Below are 21171 nucleotides of genomic sequence, written 5' to 3' on the forward strand. Positions count from 1 at the left end.
CTGCTATGTGAGAAAAACTATCTACCCTATATCTGTGTAATTTTGTATATTTCTCTCAGGTTGCTCCTCAGCCTCCAAAGCTCCAGAGAAAACAATCCAAGTACTTGTAGCTGATACACTCCAATTCACTCTACCAAGTTTAAAATAATATCAGCCTGAATTGTTGCTTTCAAACAGATGTTATTCCACAATGACAATAACAGGAATAAAAAAAAATATCAGTTTGAATCTCACAAGTTTTTGGGAATGTATTTTATGCATTTTAATCAAATGTATAAATGATTTCAGTTTATTAACAGAAAACATGGTTAGCTTTGTTTAAAGCTTTTACAAACATAGATGTGAAATATAAAGCAATTGTAACCCTAAAAATCTATGTGCAGCTATCAATTCAAACTGTTAAAGTATATTTGCAGTCTGGTTATAGCATTTGTTAGACACAGTCCACATCCTATGAAGAGTCTGGAAAAAACTTTGGGATATGATGTTTGTTCAACTGGTTTACTCTAGCCCCACCTGCTGGCAGATATTAATCATGCAGAAAAGCAACAGAATTGCAACAGTCAAGTCATCAAACGTCCTCAAGATCCCATTGAATGCTTCAGGTATATCAAGAGGAGAGGTAAAGTGCACAATGGCTCCAAAGAAACAAATTGCAATCCTTAAACAGAAGATAGATACTAATCCAGTCACTGTCAAGAGTCCTCTGAAAGCCAGCTGGAGTAACAGTGGCATGTCGTAGATGTAATCTGCAAACTGAACAAAAGCATAAAAAATTACAAGGAACAAGAATGACAGGACAATAAGAAATGAACAATAACTAAGTTACAATTAGTGCATATAATGAAGAATAAGAAAATGGAAGAGATATTGAACAATTACTTTTTGTCGACACAAGAAATGACAGATGCTCGGATCACAAGCAAAACACAAAATGCTGGTGGAACTCAGTGGGTCGCCAACATTTATGAAGAGAATGGACAGATTATATTTTTGGTCCGGACCTTCGTAAGGTTGATTCCTTTCTGTCCATCCTTGCAGATTAAAACACAAAAAAAACTGCCAAAATCTAACAAAACTAAAATATTCTTAAGGAGGATGAGTGAAATTAGTGTTAGTAAAAAATATGTACAATAAAAATTAGTCAGATTAAAAGCAAATAAAATGAATGGTCTATATCCCAAAATTTAAAAGATATAACCATAGAGATGATGGAATGCTCTGGTTATCATCTTCCAAGTTCCATGGTTTGAGAATGGTTCCAGCAGGCAATGTCTTACTACGACACCTGGAACACTGCAGTTTTTGTCTCCTTCGTTAAGGAAGGATTTACCCTAAGAGATGATATACTTATTTCATTCATTATCCTATGAGGAAAGATTAGCAAAATATGCCTCATTAAAACATATAAGATTCTGGTAGACTTTTAGTTTTATATCCTAAATAAATGTTGATAAAACACTGAACATTTTTAGTGTTGTATATTGTATCTTGTTATTTAAATTTAAAGATCTGCTTTGAAAACCAGGGAATTTAACACGTCATTTTCCTTAATGCGAAATCCAATTAGATTTCACTGGATAACGTGACCACCTCTATTTTCAGAGTAGACTTACAGATCGAGGCTGTCCAGAGAAACGCTTGTTGTAGTCTCTGATATCTCGTAGGATCTGTTGCCAATGCCTTTCCTGGTCATTCTCGTGACGTAGACCATCCACCTGAAGTACAGAGAAACCTAGTCATCTTGAGCAAAGACATAGCAGAATAAAATGAGCTTTAGCTTTGCTCAATAGAGGATTTTTTTCACAGGGATCATATTGGCTCTATTTTTTTGTTATTATTCCAGTCAGCATTCGACTAACTGGATCATTTGAATCTGAATTTCCCTAATAACTACAATTTAATTGATAATCCACATGTTTTAACACAAAAATGGGGGAACGTGTTGCATTGGGGATCAGGTGAGTGGTGAAATATTGCGTTGGGGAATGGGTTGCGTTGGGGGGGACCAGGCCTCCCGTGTGAATGGGACCCAACAGGTCCCACTTAGTTTAATTCTGACAGAAACTCACCTTTTGCCTGCATAGAGGGCAGCTCACAGGTCCTGTCCAAGAACCATGTCTCCAATATGCAATTAAACATTGTCCTGTTGGGAAAAGAGTAAGAGAAAATAGTATAATTTAATGATTATCAGCTTAAATACTGCTCTTTAACTTCTAGAATCTAGGTGTAAAATCAATTTAGTCTGTTGAAATGTTTTGGCAATCTTAACCTAATTCTAAAAATGCCTGAGTAACTTGCAGCAAAATAAATACCCAGACTTAAATGTGCAAACTGGCATTAAAACTATTGTTAACCTTTAAAATAAAGCAAAATTATTTGGGGAATCCAGTAATGTAAAAATATCAGTACCCAGTAATCAGTCAACAACTGATTCTTAAGGGTTACTTAGCCCCATCTTGTAGCAGTTGTGTATTTCTTGCTCACGTGGATGTTATGTAGCTACAATTCAATGCAAGTCTTTACCTTAAAAATAGATAAGATGTCAAATAGAGCTCCTGCAAACATCCTGTTATATAACTACAAAATTAAGTTAAAATATAGGTATTTAATTCATACACTTAAAAACTATTAAATGCTTTGAGTTTGGAATTCTGTTTGTGTGTTCATCTGTGAACAGTATAACATGACAGGCTGAGGTGGAGAACGTTCCTGGAACAGTGAGAATATGGTTATAATATATCATTTATTACTCCCCCTGTATTCAAAGTCAAGATTGCCAAGTGAACTAAAATGGATAGTGATGGCAAATTCCCTCTTCCAAAACACATGAATAAACTAGTTGGGGTTTGCTAAATGTTTCTGGCAGTGTTCCATAATCAATTTTCCTAACTTTTATTGAAGTTAATTTCATGATTCGCAGTTTTCAGGTCAACACGCCCAATCATAATTTACATGGATGTTCTGATAAAGCTCAAGGGGAAATCAATCTCCCATTGACTTCAGATAATGCATTCTGATTGTGACCTATAATCTTTTGATTTTTAAAAAAATCAGCAAATGTATTTCGAATAAAACATGGCAATATTTATCTTCTTTGGAGAGTGCTGTTGGTTATGCAGCGCAGAAACGTCAATTGCAGTCACACACCAACTGAAACTGTATCATTATATCTCTCCCTCTCGCTAAGTTACTGGAGAATAGTCAGGTGTTCCAGCTAACAAACAAAGATAATTTATTAAACAGAAGAAAAGCTTGCACTGTCAGGTCAACATGACTTTCTTCCACAGAAGTAGAGAGTAGTAGTTTTACACCAAACATCGTTTCAACATAAGGAGAGCAACTAATCAAAAGGTCCAGATTTTGAAATAATTTTTGAAATGCCTTAAAACAGAAAAGATTGTTAACAACCAACATTGCATACAGCACCTCCTTTCATCCCTTTAAAAAAAAAAAAAAAAATTGGAAATAAAAATACACAAAGAAGCAAAGTAATTCTGGCATCTCTCTCAGCTAGCGTGGGATAAGATTACTTGCTCAGATAGTTGCTACTTCAATTTCAGTTGTGTTTTTGTACATCTGCCCATCAGCCTCTCAGTTTCCAGTCATGCCTAACACTGTCTTTTCCATTACTCCTTCCCCATCAGCTGAGATCTCTGCCAGTTCAGATCTTTACGTGTAAAAATTCAATCGATGTTGAAATTGATACAGCATCAATTCTAAGTGGTAATCTTCTCCAATGTTATCATCCAAATGGTACATTGAGTTAGCTAAAGCAGACAAGCAATCACTTCAGCTGCACAACTTGTAAAGGGATATATAGATGTCTGTCAAAAGGCAGCTAAAGCAAATTATGGATCCTAGGTGAGAGGAAGCAGCTGAGAATGTACACACCAAGAAGCCGAATTGGAGAGACAGATTATGGCTGGGGAAAAATAACCTGGATGACATTTATACACTTTAGTATGTAGCCAGCTTAGTGTGTTGAAAACTCGAGCAGCAATCTGAGTGTTTCCTTACTCTCAAAAGACCTCCATGGAGCTTTGAAGGTGTTATTAGTTTGGAAAATAGTATATTTTATTCATAAAATAAGACATATGGAAACTACAGCTTGACATTTATCACTGGGGATCGGGACGGCACTGTGGCACGGTGGTAGAGTTGCTGCCTTAGTTCCAAAGACCCGGGTTTGATCCTGACTATGGGTACTGTCTGTATGTAGTTTGTACATTCCCCGCATGACCTGCATGGGTTTTCTCAGGGTGCTCCGGTTTCCTCCCACACTCCAAAAACATACAGGTTTGTAAGCTAATTGTCTTCGGTAAAATTGTAAATTGTCCCTAGTATGTAGGATAATGCTAGTGTGTGGGGATCACTGATCAGCGTGGACTCGATGGGCTGAAGGGCCTGTTTTAGTGCTGTATCTCTAAACAAAGCTAATCTAAATCACTGGGGAAAAAGTTAGAAGCTATTATTAAAAATGTTCATAAACAAGGCACTTACAAAAATCAAATTTATCAGGAAAAGTCAATATTGTTATTTGACAGGAAAATCATGTTTCGCCAATTAATTAGAGTTCTCTGAAGTAATGAGCTGTGAATTGAAGGGATCAAGTGCAGGTACCATACCTAGATTTCTAGAAAGCTTTTGAGAAGCTGCCACAGCAAAAGCTACTGCAGAAAATGCTGTTGCAGATAACATATTAACACAAATAAAGGTTTGACTGGTTGTCAGTAAATTAAAAAGTATGGTTAGAGTTATAAAGTCATAGAGTGATGCAGTGTGGAAACAGGCCCTTCAGAACAGCTTGTCCACACCGGCCAACTTGTCCCAGCTACACTCGTCCCACCTGCCCGCGTTTGGCCCATATCCCTCCAAAACTGTCCTTTCCATGTACGTGTCTAATTGTTTCTTAAACATTGGGATAGTCCCTGTGGCAGCTTGTTCCAAACCCCAACCACCCTTTGTGTGTTATCTCTATATATTACTAAAACTCTCATCTTGTTTGTTTGTATGCCCGTGATCTGTCTGTGTGTCTGATCCTGAAATTACGCCAAAACGGTACACGATATTGCTACAATTTTAGGACCACCTTACTCACCATTGTCCTGTGGTGTGCTGTATCTAGTTTAGTTCAGATTGATGCTATAGTTTACAAGTTATTCACATTTTAAACTTTACAAAAAGTACTTTGACAAAATTTTCACTTCCATCTGCACTGCCCATTAGCAGCGTATGATGTCACAATGGGAAGCCCGTTACAATGTTAACAAATGACGGGACTACCAGTGCAATGAAAGATTTGTTACATTGTTGTAAGGAGAGTGGGGGAGGGGAGTAGGAGAGAGCAAGGATTGTTCTTTAATGTTATTTAAACATTGAGCTTAATGGGGGAGTGGGATAGGGGGGAGATGAGGAGTGTGGGAGCAGAGAGATAGTGAGGGGGAGGGGGGGAAGAGGGGTTATGGACAGAGGGAGTGACTGAGGATAGGGGAAAGTAGAGGGAGGGAGAGGTGGTGGAGGGGAGGAGGAGAGGGGAAAGAAGAGGGAGGGTGAAGAGGGGCCGGGAATGATGGAGGATGAGGGGAAATGAGCCGCGCCTGCACAGTTGGGGGCTATGGGTGAGTGGTGAAATATTGCATTGGGGGAACAGGACCCAACCGGTCTTACGTGATCTAGTACATATATATATAATCTGATTCAACATAGTGCAGTCAGAAAGTATTCAGACCCCTTCACTTTTTCCACATTTTGTTACGTTACAGCCTTATTCTAAAATGGATTACATTATTTTTTTTATCATCAATCTATACACAATACCCCATAATACAAAGACGAGAACAGGTGTTTAGAAAATTTTGCAAAGTCATTAAAAATAAATAACTGAAATATCACATTTATATAAGTATTCAGACCCTTTACTCGGTGCTTTGTTGAGGTACTTTTGGCAGTGATTACAGCCTCAAGTCTTCTTGGGAATGACGTTACAAGCTTGGCCCTCCTGTATTTGGGTAATTTCTCCCATTCTTCTCTGCAGATCCTCTCAAGCTCTGTCAGGTTGGATGGGGAGAGTCGATGCACAGCTATTTTCAAGTCCCTCCAGAGATGTTCGATCGCGTTCAAGTCCGGGCTCTGGCTGAGCCACTCAAGGACATTCACAGACTTGTCATAAAGCCACTCTGACATGCACTGTCAACTGTGGGACCTTATATAAACAGGTGTGTGCCTTTTCAAATCATGTCCAATCAATATAATTTACCACTGGTGGACTCAAATCAAGTTGTAGAAACATCTCAAGGATAATCAATGGAAACAGAATGAACCTAAGCTCAATTTTGAGTGCCGTAGCAAAGGGTCTGAATACTTATGTAAATGTGATATTTCATTTATTTATTTTTAATTACTTTGCAAAAATTTCTAAACACCTGTTTTCGCTTCTTCATTCTGGAGTATTGTGCGTGGATTGATGATAAAAAAAAAAATAATTCATCCATTTTAAAATAAGGCTGTAACGTAACAAAATGTGGAAAAAGTGAAGAGGTCTGAATACTTTCTGAATGCACTGTACAGAGCAGTTTTGATAACGCAGTCAAGATCAATCTTTATTAATCATCTCTACCTATCCATGTACCTATCCAAGTATTTTCAATGCAGTAGCCTCAACTACCTTCACTGGCAGCTTGTTCCATATACTCACTGAAAAAGTTGCCCCTCAGGTTCCTATTATCAGGTTATTCTTTCCCCTCTCATCTTACACCTATATCCTCTGGTTCTTGATTCCCCTATCCTGAGAAAAAGAATCTGTGCATTCATCCTATCTATTCCCCTCAGAATTTTGTTCACCCCTCAGCCTTCCATGCATCAATGAATAACGTCCTAGCCTGCTCAACCTCTCCCTCCCTCAAGTCCTGGCAACATCATCATAAACCTTCTCTGCACTCTTTACAGCTAAATTCTACATTAAGGTGACCGAAACGAAACACAATAGTCCAAATGTGGCCTCACCAACGTCTTGTACAACCGTAATATAACGTCCCAACTTCTGTACTCAGGACCTTGTCTGATGAAGGTCAATGCGCCAAAGCCTTCATTACCATCCTGTCTACCTGTGAACCCACTTTCAGGGAAGTATGTGCTTGTACTCCTAAATCCCTCTGCTCTACAACTCTCGTGAAGGCCCAACTCTTCATTGTGAAGGGCTTGCACTGATTTGACCTCAAAATTACACATCTTGCACTTATCTCCCTTAAATTGGTACTGATTGGGGATGATCAGCCATGATCATATTGAATGTTGGTGCTGGCTCGAAGGGCCGAATAACCTACTTCTGCACCTATTGTCTATACCACATTAGCCATTGCGCAATCCACTTGCTCAGCTGATCAAGATTCAGCTGTAATATTTTAAACCATTTTTACTGTCTACAATATATCTTCTTTAATGTCACTTGCAAACTTACTAAGCTTGATTGGTAATAACAACTGTTACTGAGGTTATACCCCCCCCCCCCACCTCACCCAACCCAGCATCGGATTTAAATTTAAATTTGTGTTGCACCATGCTATTGTTGTAAGAATTCGGTGAAGGGTGTCCATGTCTTGAGAAATTGATCTGGTTTTTCCGCCAAGACAAGCCTAATGTTTTCCAAATGTAGTGTCTCGGAAACCCTGGGAAATTTGAGTGCAACAATGGTCATATGTTGATAGAATGGAGCGCCTGGGCTTGTATACTCTGGAATTTGGAAGGATGAGAGGGCATCTTATTGAAACATATAAGATTATTAAGGGTTTGGGCACACTAGATGCAGGAAACATGTTCCCGATGTTGGGGGAATCCAGAACCAGGGGTCACAGTTTAAGAAAAAGGTGTAAGCCATTTAGAACGGAGATGAGGAAAAGTTTTTTCACACAGAGGATTGTGAATCTGTTGAATTATCTGCCTCAGAAGGCAGTGGAGGCCAATTCTCTGTATGCTTTCAAGAGAGATTTGGATAGAGCTCTTAAAGATAGCAGAGTCAAGGGATATGGGGAAATGGCAGGAACGGGGTACTGAGTGTGAATGATCAGCCATGATCACAGTGAATTGCAGTGCTGGCTCGAAGGGCGAAAGGCCGAATGGCCTTCTCCTGCACCTATTGTCGATTGTCTATTGTCTAACTGTTCAAAATTGTATAATTTTGTCTTGGAAATTAAAGCTATAATTGCTTTTCAGTTTGTTCAAATCTTTCCACAGCAGCTCAACTTTACATCTTTATTCTGTGTCCTCTAACGGACTATAGAACAAAATTGCATTCATTTTAATGCAGGCAAATCATTATAATAAATCCTTTTTATGAATAGGGAGATATAATGTGTAATATGCAATGATTTAAAACACTAAAACAATGCAATTAATATTTCACTATGATATACCGTGGCATAGCACTGAAATTCCCATTTTTGGATAATTTGTGGATTTTGCTTCTTTGAATAAACCTCCGTCACTCCGTTTCAATGGTGGGAGATTTGTGGACAAAGCACCAGTGGAAGACATCCAAGGTTGATGTAGTGAGTGCTATGGATGAGCAACAGTGGATAATAAAACTGATTTACTCTAAGAGTTCAGATGACATCATAAGTCAAAAGAGAGAAGTCTGAGTGGATTTATTAGAGTTACCTGACCCCAGAATAAATTATACACTTACGCTTACTCTTATATATTTGTTTTAAAATGAATGCCATGGTTTCAATGAAATAAAGATAATGGCTAATGACATGGTGGAACTGACACTGGATGAAAATATAAATATTGAATATTGATTTCTCTAACTTCAAGTAACTCCCTGCATGTCCTCTCTCTCCACCCCTCCCCCACCCATGTTACACCAGCTTTTCATTCTCACCAAGCAAAAGTGAACAATGGCCTGTTTCCTTTATCATTGTTACATTTTTAAATATAATTCATTTGTTCTATATCTCTCCACATCATCGTCTATATCTCTCATTTTCCTTTCCCGTGACTCTCAGTCTGAAGAAGAGTTTTGACCCGAAACGTCACCCGTACATTTTCTCCAGAGATGCTGCCTGTCCCGCTGAGTTACTCCAGCATTTTGTGTCTAAGTTGGCTACACAGCCATGGATATACAATGAACTAGGCACCCAACCCTGAGGGGCATCAGTGTTGAGGATCAGAGTGGAAGAAATGTAATGATGAATTCTAACTAAAAAAATTAGCACAGTGCAGAGAATGCAGCATAACATAGTCAAACCTACCACAAAATAAATGACCACAGCTGGTTTCCACGGGAAATGTGGGAACTTGGAGACAAATGGGACACCGGAGATCACCATGGAAGCAAGACTTTGAACAGGTTTGCAATTCCTGCCACACAAAACAAGAAATATCCTGTGATTTTTAATCATCTGTTTTATCTTAATGTTGGATCTATAGCTTCTACTGTATAGTTATTCAGGATATTTGGCAATATGAGTTTTGATACTCAAAGATTAACTGTGAAATTACTGAATTTATTATAGATCCTCCGTACTGATTATATAACCACATAGAGTGCGTTTATGTAAATAATTTTATTAGCTTCAGTTGATACATAATATTGATTAATTTAGATACAAAACGATACAATAGAACTTTATTTATCCCAGGAGGGAATTTGGTCTGCCAACAGTCATAAAACACAAGACACATGAAACATGAAATTAAAGTGATGAGTGGAAAGGATTGGGGATGTGCAAAGATTGGGGAGGGGAGGTGGGGGGGAGAGGGGAGTCAGTCTACCCCACGACAGAAGCTGTTATTAAACCAATATTTAAATTATTAGATATTGAAGCACAATAAGTTATAATTTTTGGAAATTTTCCACCTTCGGATGAATGCAGTATGTGGATTCTAGAATGTGATCTATTTCTAAAAAAAAATTCGGCTTTACGTTCATTCTGCTGTAGTTTTCAATTTGATTTAGGTCCTTCTTGAGTGTTCTTTAAGTGACACTGCAGCTGAGAACTCAAGGTGATATAATAATCATAATCATACTTTATTAGCCAAGTATGTTTTGCAACATATGAGGAATTTGATTTGCCAGTCATACCAATAAAAAGCAACAGAACACATGAAATACATTTTAATATAAACATCCACCACAGTGACTCCTCCACATTCTTCACTGTGATGGAAGGCGAACAAATGTTAAATCTCTCCTTTTTTTGTCCTCCAGCGGTCGGCGGCCTCTAACCTTCCGTTGACGGGACGATCTTACTCCCGTAGCTGGCTGCGGGTCTCCTCGTCGGGGCGAGCAAGCTCCTGCATCGGGGGGGGTGGAATCTCAGATCCCCCGCGCCGAGCGATCTACCCCGAGTCGGGGCTAGTCGAATGTCGTGCGGCTTTTGGAGCTTCCCGACATCGGTCTCTACCCGAGACCAAAGACCATATAAGATCTTTGCCCGAGACTGCGAACTCGTCGATAGTGAAATCCGCAGGCCGTGGTTGGAGCGTCGATCCCAGGCAAGGAATCGACTCTGATGGTGTCCACGCCCCGCGGTGGGGCTCAAAGTCAGTCCTGAGCAAGGCCTTCAGCTCCACGATGTTAGGCTGCAGAGCGACCAGAGATAAGATCCGGAAAATAATCGCATCGCTGGCAGGGTAAGAGATTGAAAAAATGTTTCCCCCGACCCCACCTTCCACACAAAACAAACCAGAGAACATTAACACATACTTTTTAGACACATTAAAAATAACAAAAAAAAAGACGAAAAGGACAGACAGACTGACTGTTCACTGAAATTATCACTTTCAGAGTACAGAAAAACTCTGGTAAACTGGCATCCTTGGGAATTGGGCATTTCCGGACTGAGAGATATTAGATGTTATGCCTCCTAATATCCCAAAACAATTTAACTTCACTTATTTCTTAATGCAACCCAATAGGGTGATTTCACCAAAGGTCACTGGAGCGTAGATCCGCACCCACGTGACCGAAATTTTTAACTGGAGTACATGCGTCACTTCCGGTACATGTTAGTGAATGGGAAAACACGCACTTTCACACCCGTAAAAAACATCGAAAACGGCCCGTTTTTGAGCTGCAATTAACTGTACCAGTCGGGGTGACCGTGAGGCACAGCTACCTAAATTTACAGTCCAAAAAAAGATAGAAACTAAGGTAAATTCAAGAGGGAGCTGAAGGTGTCAAAACGGCGGAAGTTGTTATCGGACATTTGCCGTGGAGATTTAAAGATCGAAAATATCGGGAATTATCGCGTTTGCTCGCTGCATTTCATCAAAAGTGGCATTATTGACTTTTTAACTTTATTCATTTGTTATATGAAAAGTATTAAAAGTTAAAAATCCGTCTAAAATTGCAAAATCGCCCATGGTTCTCAGGTGGGTTTTAACACGCAAAATGAAAACGCTTCTGAAGCTTCTGATAAATAAATAAATAAATAAGTAGTTTGGGTGATTGTGCAGGCTTTAAACAAGAAACATTGAGAAATATATTTTGGCAAATAATAAAATGTCCTGCTTTTGTCCAACAAACAGCTGACAATTATCCCATTCCTTAGCTTGCATCTCAGTAAAATTTATTTCAAAACGCATTGATAGTTTACGATTATTTAAATGGTAAATGGAGCTTCAGAAGCATTTTCATTTTGCATGTTAAAACCCACCTGAGAACCATGGGCGATTTTGCAATTTTACTGACGGATTTTTAACTTTTAATACTTTTCATATAACAAATGAATAAAGATAAAAAGCCAATAATGCCTTACTTTTGATGAAATGCAGCGAGCAAACGCGATAATTCCCGATATTTTCGATCTTTAAATCTCCACGGCAAATGTCCGCTAGCACTTCCGCTGTATTTACACCTTCAGCTCCCTCTTGAATTTACCTTAGTTTCTATCTTTTTTTTGGACTGTAAATTTAGGTAGCTGTTCCTCACGGTCACCCTGACTGGTACAGTTAATTGCAGCTCAAAAACTGGCCGTTTTCGATGTTTTTAACGGGTGTGAAAGTGCGTGTTTTCCCATTCACTAACATGTACCGGAAGTGACGCATGTACTCCAGTTAAAATTTTCGGTCACGTGGGTGCGGATCTACGCTCCAGTGACCTTTCGTGAAATCACCCTATAGTGTAATAGATTTTCCTGTGAACCCAATGAGTTTAAAAGGAACTGGAAACATATAAGCACTCGGTACCCTTGCATTACCAAAGCGACACGCATTGCCAACAGGTAGTGTTCCAAATGCCTACCCCGGGATCTGGCCTCACAACCAGCTGCAGTCTGGTCTTCCTGCTCTGGCAACATAATCCGCTTGCTCCTAGAATCCCTGGCTGGCGTTCCCGACTAATGAGTGAGTGAGGCATTAAACTGTCAGTATTTCCGAACAATGTGATGTCAGATTATTGGTATTTTACTACTCTAAAGTTAATGCTCAACGAACAAAAGAGGTGTGTCTGTTACAGAACTGTGAACTGCAGAGTGCAGGTCTTCCCCTGGCAGCCTGGGTTCCGCACAAAGTTAGAAGCTCCGAGGTTGGATATAGAGTCATACAGATCTGACTATGGCATTTAATGAACACTTGAGCAAGGATTTGGATGGGCACTTGAATCACCAAGGCACAGAAGGCTTTGTGGATCAAGGGCTGCAAATTGGAGTATTGTAGATGGGTACTTGATGGTCAGTGTGGTCGAAGGGCTTGTTGCTCTGCTTTATGATTCTATAACTATGATTCTATTATCGTACTTGACAAAGAGCATTCATCCCAGAGGAGCTGAAATCAAGTAAATGGGATGTATCAGTTAATGTCACTCAATGTAGGGAACCAATATTAGCCTTTCATTGTGTGAAACTTTCACAGCATCATAAAGTAATGAGCCTGCCCCACTCATTGTGGCGACAACCTACGTCATCCTGGCGACAGCACCTGCGTCAGGTTATGATAGTTGGCGTCAAGCCCACGGGCGCTGACTGTCGCCGAAAGGTTTTGAACATTTCAAAATCCAGCGGTGACCAGAAAAAAGGTGCGACTGAGGAGAACATACAGGCGACACACCGACGACCAAGTGGCCACAGCCTAGTCGCCTGTAGTCACCTTAAAAATCGCCTAAGTGGGACAGGGGCATAAAGATTGAAATAAACCTGTGTAAGAAAACAAAAACACTCACAAAGTAACTATTGTTATAGCTGCCCCTTGCCTGGCATGTACACTGATTCCTCAAATATTTTGCATTTCTCTTGTCCTTGGTTTGGTTGAATCTGAAAAATAAAAAGGTCAGTTTTGAATGTAGTAAACTTCAAGTCAAGTGGAGTCAAGTTTATTATCTGGATACTTTCTGCAGTACAGTACCCAATCTCTTTACACTTCGCAGCGTAGAGGCCAACACTTTTATTGATAACTGGCGTTTTATTTCAAATCTTAAAATAATAATTTCCTTTAATTTCTCAAAATGAAATATTTAAATAAACCCAGAATTTCCTGCCCTAAAATGGTTTCCTTCTTCACTTAGCCATCCACATAAAGATATTATTAATGAGGTTGGCGTGGTAAATAATTGGTATTGTTTACCGTTGTTATGCATTTGATGTCTCAAGAATTTTCTTGGCTCTCACTCTGCAGTTAAGGGGGACAAACTGGAAAAAGCGTGTGGAAATTTACTCTCTGTATATTTAACTAGGTTCAGTAAACATGCTTTTAAAATTATTTATCCAGGACAAAGTGCATTCTTTCATGTTGGTTTCATCAGAGATAGCAGTTATTCCTAACAATTTGAAAGTATTAACCAACTATTGCAAAGATAGTGAAAATACTGGTGATAGTGAAAAAAACAATAACCTCTGCTATTTAATTTTCAATCTCTGACTATATTTAGATTTTATGATTACAAATCAAAACATTAAGCTAATCCAAATTTTGGAAGAATTACAGGAATCCAGTTATTCTGTTTACTTATCACATTGCTGCAGGTGGAAATTTACTATAAAAAGACAGCTGCATTTTCCAACATGACAAAAGTGGGCAGAATCACAAGGCTTCAATGGTGCTCAGAATCAAATACACAGGACAAGATGTTAAGAAGTCCCTTGTGCCAATAGGTGGGGAGCATTTCACGACATTCGTTGATTGTTGAGAGTGGTAGACGCTCAACATCTGTGGGGGGGGGGGCGGGGGGGGGGGGGGGGTGGGGGAGTGGATACGTATATCTTGGCCTGGGTAACCTTCAGGACAGTTGGGCACAGGACACATCATCAGTAGTGTACCCTTGCATCACTGGGTGTTTCGGCCTTTTAACACTATACACCCTCCACAAGGGCGGCCCGCTGCAGGATGATCAGCCCTCAGCGCGTGTCCCGTGTCAAACCGTCCCAAGGATTCACCCTGAAATACTTGGGGCCCAGCATGGGTCTTTCCGCTTGAGCCAAATCCACCGGCTGCTTCTTTCAGCCGCCTCTGAGAGTGATCTTATGATCTTCCGCAGAGCCTGACCGTGGATTCCAAGCTCCTTCAGCAGTCTGATGGTAGATGACGCAACAAATCCTCTGCATCCCACTTCAACTGGATAGACTTTGGTGTTCCAGCCACGCTGCGTTGCCTCTGCTGCAAGCTCTGCGTAACGCAGCTTCTTACGCTCATAGGCCTCCTCAACAGAGTTCTCCCATGGAACTGTGAGCTCTATGATGTAAGCAGTCTTCTGTGAAGGGGACCAGAACACCAAGTCTGGCCTGAGGTTGGTGGAAGCAATTTCAGGTGGAAAAACTAGTTGTCGGCCGATGTCCGCCAGCATCCTCCAGTCGCGGGTCCTGCATAGGTTTCCTTCTTCTGATCTGGTGGAAGGATGTTTAGATGTTTTCTGTCCTTCTCGGACAAAGGTTGTTGCCCTTAGGGGGAGGGGGTTGCTTGCTCTCGGAGGCAAGGAGTTGGTCGCACACCGCCTGTTCTCAAGGGCTGATGCCAGGCTTTTTAGTACCTGATTATGCCGCCACGTGTATCTCCCTTGCGTGAGGCTGGTCTTGCAGCCTACCATGATGTGTTTGAGGGTCGCTGGAGTTGGGCAGAGGGCACAGGTTGGATCCTCGCCGTACCACTGATGGAGGTTCTTTGGTGATGGAAGCACGTCATAAGTCGCTCTGATGATGAAGCTGATCTTGCTTGCTTCCATTTCCCATAGTTCTTTCCAGCTGATCTTCCTCCGCTCCACACCTTCCCACTGCATCCATTGCCCCTGTTTGGCAAGAGAGACCGCCTTTGCACTTCTTGCGGCCTCCTCTTGTCGCCGCACCTCCTCGACCACCAATGTCCTCCGCTCTGATGTTGTGGCCTTTCGCCAAGTTGGTTTACTTGTCGTAAGGCCAAAGCCTCCTCTTCCCTGCTGGACTTGCCCCACGATGTCTTTGTGTCTCAGGGCTGATGAAGCTTGCTGTACTGCATCAGATGGTGTCCACTTCCGGCCAGTTACTAGGGGCGGCGCAACAGCACTGATGGTCTTGTCTCTAGAGTCCCTCAGTGTCATCTGAAGTCTTACTTTAGAACACTTGTATTCCTCTGTTAGACTAGTGAGAGGTAGTTCCAGGACCCCTTTGCCATATAGGCTGATGTTAGTTAGACATCGTGGGACCCCGAGCCATTTCTTCGCGTATGAAGTTATGGTTCGCTCCATCTTTTCCACAGTTGTTATTGGGGCTTCATAAATGGTCAGTGGCCACATTGTCCGAGGAAGGAGTCCAAACTGTAGGCACCAGAGCTTCAGTTTCCCAGGCAGTAGGGTCTGATTGATGTTCTCCAGGCCATTGACAATTTCTTGCCTTAGTTGTTCCACCTGCTCTTTATCCTTGAGACTTGCGTTGTACCATCTGCCCAGGCTTTTAACTGGCTGTTCAGACACTGTTGGTATAGGGTCGTCACCGATACAGAACCTTGTGTCTCTAAGCACCCCCTTGACTATGGAGATGCTTCGAGATTTACTTGGTTTGATCTTCATTCGGTGCTAAATGTAAACAAGTTTTTTCTGTAGATTGCTCTAATATTAGTCTAGGATTCATGATCTCAAAACTTAAGAGGAACTGTACTGCTAGAGGAAATAGTTGAGAAAATTACAATTGTGACATTTTGTGCTCGGTCTTTCTCCCAGAGTTGAGATTCAATAAAACTAGAGGGCATAGGCAAGGCGAGAGGAAGAGATTTAACAGGGACATCAGGGGCATCTTTTTTACTCAGAGCATAGTCCTTAATCAGAATGAGCTACCATAGGAAACTATAAAAGTGGATACAATTAAGACGTTTTGGACATATGGATTGGAAAGGTTTAGAGGGATATGGGCCAAATGCGGGCAAATGAAACAAGCCCAGAATTCCAACTCAGTCAGCATGGACAAGGTGGGCTGAAAGGCCTGATTCCATGATATATAGCTCCATGACTATTTGAAAGACACCAAGATAGGTACATGGATAGGAGAAGTTATGAGGGACATATCCAGGCTCAAGCAATTGGGAGTAGCTTAGTTAGGCAATTTAGTCAGCATGGACAAGTTGGGCAAAGTTTCTATGCAGTGCAGCTCAATGATGTTGTTTGGAAATTTTCACCTACTTGTCTCTTGAATTATACTAGATTTAGTTTTATTTTAAAAAATGTCTCATCTATTGTCCACTTTAAGTAGTAGTTTAGGCCTTTTCCATTGCACACCATGCAACTCCCCCACAGAAACAAACACACACGATTTCTCAACACTGGTCTTAACTGGGGCATACAGTTTTGCCAGTAACGACAAAAAGCTCACATTAACTACATTTCATTGTTTTTAAGAAGGAACTGCAGATGCTGGAAAATCGAAGGTACACAAAAAAGCTGGAGAAACTCAGCGGGTGCAGCAGCATCTATGGAGCGAAGGAAATAGGCAACGTTTCGGGCCGAAACGTTGCCTATTCGGGTCTGAAGAAGGGTTTCGGCCCGAAACGTTGCCTATTTCCTTCGCTCCATAGATGCTGCTGCACCCGCTGAGTTTCTCCAGCTTTTTTGTGTAACTACATTTCATTTGCAGCTTGTAGGTGTCAGCTAAAAATGAAGAAAATAAGAATATGATTCAGCCATTTGGCCTTCAAGCATTCCTTCACCACTCAGTATGATCTTAGATGATCACTCAAATTTGGAAGGTAGACAAAAATGCTGGAGAAACTCAGTGGGTGAGGCAGCATCTATGGAACAAATGAATAGGTGATGTTTCAGATTGAGACCCTTCTTCAGACTGATGTTGGGGTGGGGGGCGGGAAGAAGAAAGGAAGAGGAGGAGACAGTAGGCTGTGGGAGAGCTGGGAAGGGGAGGGGAAGGAGGGAGAAAGCAGGGACTACCTGAAATTAGAGAAGTCAATGTTAATACCGCTGGGGTGTAAACTGCCCAAGTGAAATATGAGGTGCTGCTCCTCCAATTTGCGGTAGGACTCACTTTGGCCATCGAGGAGGGTCAGGACAGAAAGGTCGGATACGGAATGGGAGGGGGAGTTGAAGTGCTGAGCCACCAGGCGATCGGGTTGGTTAATGCGAACTGTGCGGAGGTGTTGGGCGAAGCGATCGTCAAGCTTGCGCTTGGTCTCACCGATGTAGAGCAGTTGACATCTAGAGCAGCGGATGCAATAGATGAGGTTTGAGGAGGTGCAGGTGAACCTCTGCCTCACCTGGAAAGACTGCTTGGGTCCTTGGATGGTCGAGGGGGGAGGTCAAGCGACAAGTGTAGCATTTCCTGCGGTTGCAAGGGAAAGTACCAGGGGAGGGGGTGGTTTGGGTTGGAAGGGACGAATTGATCAGGAAGTTACGGAGGGAGCGGTCTCTGCGGAAAGCCAATAGGGGAGGAGATGGGAAGATGTGGCCAGTGGTGGGATCCACGTTGGAGATGGTGAAAATGTCGGAGGATTATCTGTTGTGTGTGATGGCTGGTAGGGTGGAAGGTGCGGACAAGGGGGACTCTGTCTTCCTTACGAGTGGGGGGATGGGGAGTGAGAGCGGAGCTACGGGATATAGAAGAGACCCTGGTGAGATCCTCCTCTATAGTCAAAGAGGGGATCCCCCGTTCCCTAAAGAATTAGGTCATCTCCGATGCCCTGGTTTGGAACATCTCATCCTGGATGCAGATGCAGAGGAATTGGAAGTAGGGGATAGAGTCCTTACAGGAAGCAGGGTGGGAAGAAGTGTAGTCCAGATAGCCATGGGAGTCAGTGGGTTTGTAGTAGATGTCGGTCCGTAGTCTGCTACCTGCGGTGGAGATAGTGAGGTCAAGATACGGTAGGGAGATGTCGGAAATGGTCCAGGTGTATTTGAGCGCCGGATGGAAGTTAGTGGTAAAATGGATGAAGTCAGTGAGTTCTGAATGGGTGCAGGAGGTAGCACCAATGCAGTCATCAATGCAGCAGAGGTAGAGTTCGAGGATAGGGCATGGTACGCCTTGAACAAGGATTATTCGACATACCCTACAAAGAGGCAGGAATAGCGTGGGTTCATGTACACGCCCATAGCTACGCATTGGAGGAAATGAGGGAATCAAAGGAAAAGTTGTTGAGGGTAAGGACCAGCTCCGCTTGGCAGAGGAGAGTATCGGTAGATGGGGATTGGTTGGTTCTGCGGTCGAGGAAGAAACAAGGGCTTTAAGACCCTCCTGATGGGGGATGGAGGCATAGAGTAACTGGACATCCATGGTGAAGATGAGGGGGCCTGGAAAATGGATGTCATGGAGAAGACGAAGAGCTTGTGAGGTGTCTTGGACATAGGTAAGGAGGGATTTGACCAGGGGGGATAGGATGGAGTCGAGGTATGTGGAAATAAGTTCGGTGGGACAAGAACACGCAGAAACAATGGGTCTGCTGGGACAGTCAGGTTTGTTGATTTTGGGGAGAAGGTAAACTCGGGCCGTGCGGGGCTGGGGAACGATGAGGTTGGATGCTTGGGGGGGCAGGGAGCCAGAAGTGCTCCAAATTTGGAAGCCTGTTCCAGCTTTCTCCCCCTATTCATTCATCCCTCTAATCTGAAAATAGTGTATAACTCCTTCGATATATTTGATCATTTGACTATCTGTGGTGGTGAATTTCATGGGTTTACCACTCTCTGGGGTATAAAATTATTCCTAATTTCAGTCATAAAATATTTACCCATTATCTTTGGACTCTGACTCCTATTCCAAGACTCCCGCATCTTTGGGAGGAAACTTCTGTATATAATCTGTTCTGTCCTGTTAGAATCGTGTCGGTGTCTATGAGATCATCTCTCATTCTTTTACATTCTAGTAAATACAAGCTTAATTGACCTCATCTCTCTTCACACACCAATCCTGCCAAACCCGGAATTTGTATATTGTAAAGTAACCAAAGTAAAGTTTCATCAAGCTTGAATATCAAAAAAAAATCGAGTAGAAACTACAGATTTGCCCAAAATTATTAATTAACTTTGATTCCTGTCATTTATTACAAAACTCATGCAACCTTGGAATCCTTGCAATGTGGATTTGTTTTGCTTGTTAAAAGCCAAACTTCAAAGCCTCTTGAATTTACTAACTCTTCATGAACTGGAGCAATGACCAATCATTCTCTATTGGCGGGAGTTAGAATGGCATGAAAAAGTGTCTTGATAGTGAAGAGGTTAACGCTCTTGTTTCACTGGATAAATAATTATGTTGCAGTGCCCTCCATAATGATTGGGATAAAGACCCATCATTTTTTATTTATTTGCCTCTGTACTCCACAATTTGAGATTTGTAATAGAAAAAAATCACATATTTTTAAACATTACTAGACTAAGTGGGACCCATTGGGTCCCATGTTCACACAGGAGGGCTGGTCCCCCAACTCAATATTCCACCTCTCCACCAATTCCAATATTGCTGGCCAGTGGGAGGGGCGGGGGGGGGGGGGGGGGGGGGGGGGGGGTTCTGGAGCGCTAGTATGGGTGTTGTGTGCCGAAGGGACTGGTTTCCAGAGGGCTAGTATGGACATTGTGGGTCGAATGGATTCTTGGGCTGGCAGCTCAGTCACTCAGGCCTGGTGGGCTGGCAGCCCAGTCACTCAGGCCTGGTGGGCTGGCAGATCAGTCACTCAGGCCTGGTGGGCTGGCAGCTCAGAAACTTCCAGAAATGTTGCCCAAAACAGGTGAGAGACTGTGAGAGAGAAGGGGGAGAGGGTGGAGAATCAATTTTAGACATTTTTCATATTTTTCTGTAGATCACAGCAATGAAGGAGGAAAGTCTATCCTGACCTGGATCTCACAGGGAGCAAATGAAGGGAGGGAGAAAAATACTGGGGTGAGGTTTAATATTTGCAGGGGGAATACTTACTGATGGGCCAAAGGGACTCCTGGGCTAGTACAGGCCTGATAGGCCAAAGGGGCTCTTTAAAAAAAAATCTGAGTGAAATCTCAGTGAAAGGTACTTTTTCTGGACTTTTCCTGGCCTGGCACGGGCCTTTTGGGCCAAAATGCTCCTGGGCTAATACGGGCATTTTGGGCAAAAGGGACTGGTTTCATGGCTAATAGGGGCCATGAACCCTTTATAGCGCTTTCTCACGGAGCGACTTGACGCAAGAGTTAACCAGAGTTGAACATCGTGGGAACCCCGTGCGATAACCGTACGGCATTCGTGGACCACCGTGGACCACCGTGGCGCTAACGGCAGGTACTCGTGTAACTTGGTGACTCGGGAGAAAATTCAAGCAAGTTTGAATTTCTCCAAGAGTGACTTGTACACTTGTGGTTGAAGATTGCAACATTATATGCACGTAGTGGCCAGTGCGATATCCGTATTAACTCTTGCGTTTACCGTGGGAACTCCTGCGAACGGTGAACTCGGAAGCTGGACAGAGGGGACAGAAGGTGAGTAATCTGGAATGAACATGCTGTTAGGCTGGGATCATTCTCTGCGAGATGATCTTCGTGCGGGAGACAAGTGTAGGAGAGGTGTACTGACTGTGTGGGCAGAACTTTGGAAGTGATTGCCCACCATTCTCAAAAGCCGCTGTGTCTCCCTGTCCCTCCAACTCCAGAGGAATCCGCGCCCCCTCATCCGCAACCCGGGTTCCTCTGGAGTTGGAGCGGGGCTGGGCTAGAGTTGCTGCTGGCTGTGAGTCTCTGGGATCTCCGTGCTTGCAGTCGGTGTCCCGTTGGTCCTAACGTCTCCGGCCACCCCCCTGGACTGGAGCTGAGACTGT

The 21171-nt window shown here is 42.3% G+C and overlaps 1 protein-coding gene across 1 annotated transcript; it reads right to left on the minus strand.

Annotated features, from left to right (window-relative positions):
* Window positions 1-371: 371 nt before the first annotated feature.
* Window positions 372-12302, minus strand: LOC116978124 (E3 ubiquitin-protein ligase RNF170-like). The gene is made up of 6 exons (XM_033029146.1): window positions 12204-12302; window positions 9252-9360; window positions 2069-2146; window positions 2010-2014; window positions 1617-1718; window positions 372-756 (listed from the first exon to the last, which is right to left on the minus strand). The coding sequence occupies exons 1-6, from the start codon at window positions 12300-12302 to the stop codon at window positions 502-504; spliced, it is 648 nt and encodes a 215-aa protein (XP_032885037.1). The 3' UTR covers window positions 372-501.
* Between the last annotated feature and the right edge of the window lie 8869 nt (window positions 12303-21171).

This window comes from Amblyraja radiata, chromosome 10 (assembly GCF_010909765.2).
Source record: "Amblyraja radiata isolate CabotCenter1 chromosome 10, sAmbRad1.1.pri, whole genome shotgun sequence".
Classification (NCBI taxonomy): Eukaryota; Metazoa; Chordata; class Chondrichthyes; order Rajiformes; family Rajidae; genus Amblyraja; species Amblyraja radiata.